Below are 7,971 nucleotides of genomic sequence, written 5' to 3' on the forward strand. Positions count from 1 at the left end.
TGACCCCACAAGGTCATGGAGCCCCAATACCAAGGATAATGGAAAGTCATCTAGACCATCAATCTAGTGATTCTTCTATTCTCAATGGTGGCTTCTCATAAGCTGCTTCCCGATGTCTGGGGGGTGGTATTTTGTGTCGCGCCGCAGACTATGCAGTGTTTGGGGTGTTGTTTTGTGCCTTACATTATAACGCGGCATCTCCTGGACTCCTGCGGGGGGGGGCAGACACGAGGCAGACGCACACGGGGGTGTGAAATAGATGGATTTTATTCTACTCGCTTTAATTACAGTGCTCGCTCGCTTGTCCAAATGAAAACAAGTTACAAAACATTGGATTACGATTCATTTACTGAAAGCAATAGATTCCACATCACTAGATGAACCAGACAGCGCCGGCGCGTGGGCCCACATCCGACTGCTCCAGCTTTTCAGTGTTTGATCAGAGGAAAGAGGGAGGAACAAAAAAAAGAAAAATAAAAAGGTTTCAATTATCAAATGGCAAATCTGCGCCTTGCAGCACGAGGCACGAGGCGTGCCGCCGGGGAATGACTCCAGAGCGGAGAGGAATCTGCGCTCTACCATGGAATGACTGCACCAGACCGGACGAGGACGAGACCCCAGGCGTCTCTACACCAGGGACAGATAACCCCTCACCGCTACAACCAGGAGGAGAACATCGCACAACGCCACAAGCGGCCAGGATTTCAAGTAGATCGAGGGCAGCAAAGCGCATACAAAATGTAAAAAATTCAGGAAAAGGGACAAACCGGTGAAACTGTTCAGCAAATCATGCAACGTCCAGCAACGCTCGGAAGCTCCAGTGTCATCCACCAGCATCATCAGAGCGGGAGAAGCTGCAGGAACGACAAATCCAGCAGCATCACAAATACTGAACCTGCCGCGTAACCATGCAAAACGGAAAGAGCAAGCCCCAACACCAACAAGGTCCAAACCGCTGTGCGAGACCCCAAACAAGGACCCTATACCCCTCTGTCCATACCACAACAAGGTCCACACCACCGTGTGCAAGACACCAACCTCCTCTGTGTGACATCGTCAAGGTCCAAACCGCTGTGCGAGACCCTATACCCCTCTGTCCATACCACTACAAGGTCCACACCACCGTGTACGAGACACCATGAAGGTCCACACCCCCTAAGGGCGTCCTGGAGACACAACTCCCCAAAAACAGGGATAACTCTGCCCTCAGTCGGCTTGTGAGGTAATCCGGCAAAATTATTAATGTCTTAAAAACAGGCAATTTCCTAGTGAAGAGCGCAGCCTGGAACGCACGCGGATTCCCTCATCTCCGTCCAGGGCTACACACGGAATCGAGGACATTAAAAAAAAATGTAGAGTAATATTTGCATAGAGAACCAGAAACTGACTCATTGGAAACAAAATAACAACAAAAAATAAACTATTTACATTAAATAAGACCCCCGCCTGCAGTGGGGGCTCCGCACGGCCGCGTGTGCAGCGCACCGCCATACATACTGTGAGGAGGAAACAATGTACTGGTTCCGGCACTCAATACCGCAAAGTAGAACAGTTTTGCCACGTTAGAGAGAAGCGGAGAGGAAGGAAGAGGAGATGGGGCAAAAACAAAGAAAATGCCCCCAGAGGGGGGAAAAATATATGTAATATGAAGATGATTGGCGATTTCATTTCTGGTTCCGGAGCTGATTGGACAACCAGTCCAGTCCTTCATAGAGGCCGTCTCCACTGGTGGCGCACGTGGCCTGAATGTACCAGTTTCTGTGGCGCAGGGAGTGAAGTCCTAACTTGTCTGTGATTTCTGCTGCGTTCATAGCGTTGGGCAGATCCTGGAGGAAGAAGAAGGTGAAGACTCAGTCTATGGGCCGAGAGCCACCCACCGGCCTACGGCTGCCGCCACCTACCTGTTTGTTAGCAAAGACCAGCAGGACGGCGTCCCGGAGCTCGTCCTCCGCCAGCATCCTCATCAGCTCCTCCCGCGCCTCGTTCACTCGCTCACGATCGTTACTGTCCACCACGAAGATCAACCCTGAGGAACAGGCAGGTTACAGAGGAGCCGCACGTGAGGACGAGGTGCAGGGGTCACCCACCGCCACGTGTCACCCACCTTGTGTGTTCTGGAAGTAGTGGCGCCACAGGGGTCGGATCTTGTCCTGACCACCCACGTCCCAGACGGTGAAGCTGATGTTCTTATATTCTACCGTTTCTACATTAAAACCTGGAGGGGAGAGCAGGTCGGGGTCAGTGCCGTTTCATCACATAGGTGGCGCCGCTGGAGGCACGGGAGGTACTTACCTATTGTGGGGATGGTGGTCACTATCTCTCCCAGCTTCAGCTTGTACAGTATGGTGGTTTTACCGGCCGCGTCCAGCCCCACCATCAGGATCCTCATCTCCTTCTTGCCAAAAAGGCCTTTGAACAGGTTGGCGAACACATTCCCCATGATGGAAGCGTCCGGCGCAGGAACCGCAACAACAAGCTGCAAGGAAAGCGGGAGGTCAGGAGCGGCTCCGCACAGCGCGACACAGGGGGCAACAGCCTACAGCCCCCCAACCCCATCACACACAGGAAGCGGGGCAACAGCCTACAGCCCCCAACCCCAATACATACAGGAGAGGGCAAGAGCCTACAGCCCCCCAACCCCATCACATGCAGGAAGAGGGGGCAAGAGCTACAGCCCCCCAACCCCATCACACGCAGGAAGCGGGGGCAACAGCCTACAGCCCCCAACCCCATCACATGCAGGAAGCGGGGGTAACAGCCCTACAGCCCCCCAACCCCATCACATGCAGGAAGAGGGGGCAAGAGCCTACAGCCCCCCATCACACACAGGAAGCGGGGGCAACAGCCTACAGCCCCCCAATACACACAGGAAGCGGGGGCAACAGCCTACAGCCCCCCAATACACACAGGAAGCGGGGGCAACAGCCTACAGCCCCCCAATACACAGAGGAAGCGGGGGCAACAGCCTACAGCCCCCCCAATACACAGAGGAAGCGGGGCAACAGCCTACAGCCCCCCAATACACACAGGAAGCGGGGGCAACAGCCTACAGCCCCCCAATACACACAGAAGCGGGGGCAACAGCCTACAGCCCCCCCAATACACAGAGGAAGCGGGGGCAACAGCCTACAGCCCCCCAATACACACAGGAAGCGGGGGCAACAGCCTACAGCCCCCCAAATACACACAGGAAGCGGGGGCAACAGCCTACAGCCCCCCAATACACACAGGAAGCGGGGGCAACAGCCTAAAGCCCCCCAATACACACAGGAAGCGGGGGCAACAGCCTAAAGCCCCCAATACACACAGGAAGCGGGGGCAACAGCCTACAGCCCCCCAATACACACAGGAAGCGGGCAACAGCCTACAGCCTCCCCAATACACACGGGAAGCGGGGGCAACAGCCTACAGCCCCCCAACCCCATCACATGCAGGAAGAGGGGGCAAGAGCCTACAGCCCCCCATCACACACAGGAAGCGGGGGCAACAGCCTACAGCCCCCCAATACACACAGGAAGCGGGGGCAACAGCCTACAGCCCCCCCCCCCCCCCAATACACACAGGAAGCGGGGGCAACAGCCTACAGCCCCCCAACCCCTATACACACAGGAAGCGGGGGCAACAGCCTACAGCCTACAGCCCCCAACCCCAATACACACAGGAAGCGGGGGCAACAGCCTACAGCCCCCAACCCCAATACACACAGGAAGCGGGGGCAACAGCCTACAGCCCCCAACCCCAATACATACAGGAGAGGGCAAGAGCCTACAGCCCCCCGAACCCCAATACACAGAGGAAGCGGGGGCAACAGCCTACAGCCCCCCCGACCCCAATACACAGAGGAAGCGGGGCAACAGCCTACAGCCCCCAACCCCAATACACACAGGAAGCGGGGGCAACAGCCTACAGCCCCCCCCCCGACCCCAATACATACAGGAAGCGGGGGCAACAGCCTACAGCCCCCCAACCCCATCACACACAGGAAGCGGGGGCAACAGCCTACAGCCCCCCAACCCCATCACACACAGGAAGCGGGGGCAACAGCCTACAGCCCCCCCCGACCCCAATACATACAGGAAGCGGGGGCAACAGCCTACAGCCCCCCCCGACCCCAATACATACAGGAAGCGGGGGCAACAGCCTACAGCCCCCCCGACCCCATCACACGCAGGAAGCGGGGGCAACCGCCTACAGCCCCCCCGACCCCAATACATACAGGAAGCGGGGGCAACAGCCTACAGCCCCCCGACACCATCACATGCAGGAAGCGGGGGCAACAGCCTACAGCCCCCCCGACCCCAATACATACAGGAAGCGGGGGCAACAGCCTACAGCCCCCCCGACCCCAATACATACAGGAAGCGGGGACAACAGCCTACAGCCCCCCCGACCCCAATACATACAGGAAGCGGGGGCAACAGCCTACAGCCCCCCCGACACCATCACATGCAGGAAGCGGGGGCAACAGCCTACAGCCCCCCGACCCCAATACATACAGGAAGCGGGGGCAACAGCCTACATCCCCCCCAACCCCAATACATACAGGAAGCGGGGGCAAGAGCCTACATCCCCCAACCCCAATACACGCAGGAAGCGGGGCAACAGCCTACAGCCCCCCGACCCCATCACATGCAGGAAGCGGGGGCAACAGCCTACAGCCCCCCAACCCCAATACATACAGGAAGCGGGGGCAACAGCCTACAGCCCCCCCCCCTGACCCCAATACATACAGGAAGCGGGGGCAACAGCCTACAGCCCCCCCGACCCCATCACACGCAGGAAGCGGGGGCAACAGCCTACATCCCCCCGACCCCAATACATACAGGAAGCGGGGGCAACAGCCTACATCCCCCCCGACCCCAATACATACAGGAAGCGGGGGCAACAGCCTACATCCCCCCCCGACCCCATCACACGCAGGAAGCGGGGGCAACAGCCTACAGCCCCCCCCCGACCCCAATACATACAGGAAGCGGGGGCAACAGCCTACAGCCCCCCCGACCCCAATACATACAGGAAGCGGGGGCAACCGCCTACAGCCCCCCCGACCCCAATACATACAGGAAGCGAGGGCAACAGCCTACAGCCCCCCGACCCCATCACATGCAGGAAGCGGGGGCAACAGCCTACAGCCCCCCCGACCCCAATACATACAGGAGGGGGTACATACATACGCTATATTGTACAGGCCATCAAACCCACCCCAATATATCAGATATATGATCAGGGTGTTAGGGGCTGCACTGCCGGGACCACCACCCCATCATGTCAGAAGGCAGCAATGGTTCATCTTCAGCAGATCCACAGAACTAGAAACGGAAGCCTCGTGGTCAGGGGTCACATACTTATCAGGCCCTCTGCATGGACTGGTGGGGGGTTACCATTTCTAATATAGAAATGACAGACCCTGGCCCTGACCCTGACAGACCCTGGCCCTGCTCGGGGAGGGAGAGGCGATGCCAGGACCCATCATATGAGGATCATAGGGTTTAGTCACAGACCCAAAATCAATTACTGCAGCACCGAGGCCAAACATGAACCCCCACATCATACCCCTCATCAGCCTCTGTGCAACACCCCCTCCTCAGCCTCTCTCTCCCCCCCCCCGGCCTCCTCAGCCTCTCTCTCCCCCCCCCCCCGGCCTCCTCAGCCTCTGTGCAACACCCCCCTCCTCAGCCTCTCTCCCCCCCCCCGGCCTCCTCAGCCTCTACCCCCCCCCCGGCCTCGGCCTCCTCAGCCTCTACCCCCCCCCCCCGGCCTCGGCCTCCTCAGCCTCTACCCCCCCCCCCCCGGCCTCGGCCTCCTCAGCCTCTACCCCCCCCCCCGGCCTCGGCCTCCTCAGCCTCTACCCCCCCCCCCGGCCTCCTCAGCCTCTACCCCCCCCCCGGCCTCGGCCTCCTCAGCCTCTCCCCCCCCCCGGCCTCGGCCTCCTCAGCCTCTCCCCCCCCCCCGGCCTCCTCAGCCTCTCCCCCCCCCCCGGCCTCGGCCTCCTCAGCCTCTCCCCCCCCCCCCGGCCTCCTCAGCCTCTCCCCCCCCGGCCTCGGCCTCCTCAGCCTCTCCCCCCCCCGGCCTCGGCCTCCTCAGCCTCTCCCCCCCCCCGGCCTCGGCCTCCTCAGCCTCTCTCTCCCCCCCGGCCTCGGCCTCCTCAGCCTCTCTCTCCCCCCCTCCTCAGCCTCTCTCTCCCCCCTCCTCAGCCTCTCTCTCCCCCCCTCCTCAGCCTCTCTCTCCCCCCCTCCTCAGCCTCTCTCTCCCCCCCTCCTCAGCCTCTCTCTCCCCCCCTCCTCAGCCTCTCTCTCCCCCCCTCCTCAGCCTCTCTCTCCCCCCCTCCTCAGCCTCTCTCTCCCCCCCTCCTCAGCCTCTCTCTCCCCCCCTCCTCAGCCTCTCTCTCCCCCCCTCCTCAGCCTCTCTCTCCCCCCCTCCTCAGCCTCTCTCTCCCCCCCTCCTCAGCCCCTCTCTCCCCCCCCTCAGCCTCTCTCCCCCTCCGGCCTCCTCCTCCTCAGTCTCTCTCCCCTCCGGCCTCCTCCTCCTCAGTCTCTCTCCCCTCCGGCCTCCTCCTCCTCAGCCTCTCTCCCTCTCCGGCCTCCTCCTCCTCAGCCTCTCTCCCTCTCCGGCCTCCTCCTCCTCAGCCTCTCTCCCTCTCCGGCCTCCTCCTCCTCAGCCTCTCTCCCTCTCCGGCCTCCTCCTCCTCAGCCTCTCTCCCTCTCCGGCCTCCTCCTCCTCAGCCTCTCTCCCTCTCCGGCCTCCTCCTCCTCAGTCTCTCTCCCCTCCGGCCTCCTCCTCCTCAGTCTCTCTCCCCTCCGGCCTCCTCCTCCTCAGCCTCTCTCCCCTCCGGCCTCCTCCTCCTCAGCCTCTCTCCCCTCCGGCCTCCTCCTCCTCAGCCTCTCTCCCCTCCGGCCTCCTCCTCCTCAGCCTCTCTCCCCTCCGGCCTCCTCCTCCTCAGCCTCTCTCCCCTCCGGCCTCCTCCTCCTCAGCCTCTCTCCCCTCCGGCCTCCTCCTCCTCAGTCTCTCTCTCCTCCGGCCTCCTCCTCCTCAGTCTCTCTCCCCTCCGGCCTCCTCCTCCTCAGTCTCTCCCCCTCCGGCCTCCTCCTCCTCCTCAGTCTCTCCCCCTCCGGCCTCCTCCTCCTCCTCAGTCTCTCTCCCCTCCGGCCTCCTCCTCCTCAGCCTCTCTCCCTCTCCGGCCTCCTCCTCCTCAGCCTCTCTCCCTCTCCGGCCTCCTCCTCCTCCTCAGTCTCTCTCCCCTCCGGCCTCCTCCTCCTCCTCAGTCTCTCTCCCCTCCGGCCTCCTCCTCCTCCTCCTCAGTCTCTCTCTCCTCCGGCCTCCTCCTCCTCCTCAGTCTCTCTCCCCTCCGGCCTCCTCCTCCTCCTCAGTCTCTCTCCCCTCCGGCCTCCTCCTCCTCAGTCTCTGCCCCCGGCCTCCTCCTCCGGTTCTCTCACCTCGTCTTCCCGCCCGTGTCCCGGTCCGTCTCTCGGCAGCTCCCGGTTCCGGCTCCGCTTCTCTGAGGCGTTGGTTTCTCCGGCACAAGATGGCGGATAGCGGCGGCCACGTCAGAGCAGAGGGTTACGTGCTGCGTCCTGTGCGTGCGTCATTATCATGGCGGCGGGAAGGGGCGGGGCCGTGAGGGAGGAACAAGGACTGGCAGTGAGGGCAGCGGCAAGGGCGGGAAACTGGACTCTGACTGGAAGAGTCGCCCCGGACCACAGGGTCCCGTATCCTAGCCCCCCCCCCCCCCCGGACCACAGGGTCCCGTATCCTGCCCCCCCCCCGGACCACAGGGTTCTGTATCCTGCCCCCCCCGGACCACAGGGTCCTGTATCCTGCCCCCTCGGACCATAGGGTCCTGTATCCTGCCCCCCTGGACCACAGGGTCCTGTATCCTGCCCCCCTGGACCACAGGGTCCTGTATCCTGCCCCCCTGGACCACAGGGTCCTGTATCCTGCCCCCCCCCCCGGACCACAGGGTCCCGTATCCTG

General features: G+C 61.7%; 1 protein-coding gene across 1 annotated transcript; it reads right to left on the reverse strand.

Annotated features, from left to right (window-relative positions):
- Window positions 1-249: 249 nt before the first annotated feature.
- On the reverse strand, window positions 250-7,593 carry ARF1 (ARF GTPase 1). Its single transcript, XM_072154570.1, has 5 exons — window positions 7,434-7,593; window positions 2,293-2,476; window positions 2,105-2,215; window positions 1,902-2,026; window positions 250-1,826 (listed from the first exon to the last, which is right to left on the reverse strand). The coding sequence occupies exons 2-5, from the start codon at window positions 2,438-2,440 to the stop codon at window positions 1,665-1,667; spliced, it is 546 nt and encodes a 181-aa protein (XP_072010671.1). The 5' UTR covers window positions 2,441-2,476; window positions 7,434-7,593; the 3' UTR covers window positions 250-1,664.
- Window positions 7,594-7,971: the final 378 nt, after the last annotated feature.

Source organism: Engystomops pustulosus, chromosome 5, assembly GCF_040894005.1.
Source record: "Engystomops pustulosus chromosome 5, aEngPut4.maternal, whole genome shotgun sequence".
In the NCBI taxonomy this organism is placed as follows: domain Eukaryota; kingdom Metazoa; phylum Chordata; class Amphibia; order Anura; family Leptodactylidae; genus Engystomops; species Engystomops pustulosus.

Bases quoted from the DNA above. Each gene is read 5' to 3' on its own strand.
- ARF1 (XM_072154570.1), bottom strand. From the start codon at position 2,440: ATGGGGAATGTGTTCGCCAACCTGTTCAAAGGCCTTTTTGGCAAGAAG. The intron at 2,216-2,292 runs GTAAGTACCTCC...TCTCCCCTCCAG, and splicing joins GACCACCATCCCCACAATAG to GTTTTAATGTAGAAACGGTA. The intron at 1,827-1,901 runs GTAGGTGGCGGC...TTCTTCCTCCAG, and splicing joins TGGTCTTTGCTAACAAACAG to GATCTGCCCAACGCTATGAA.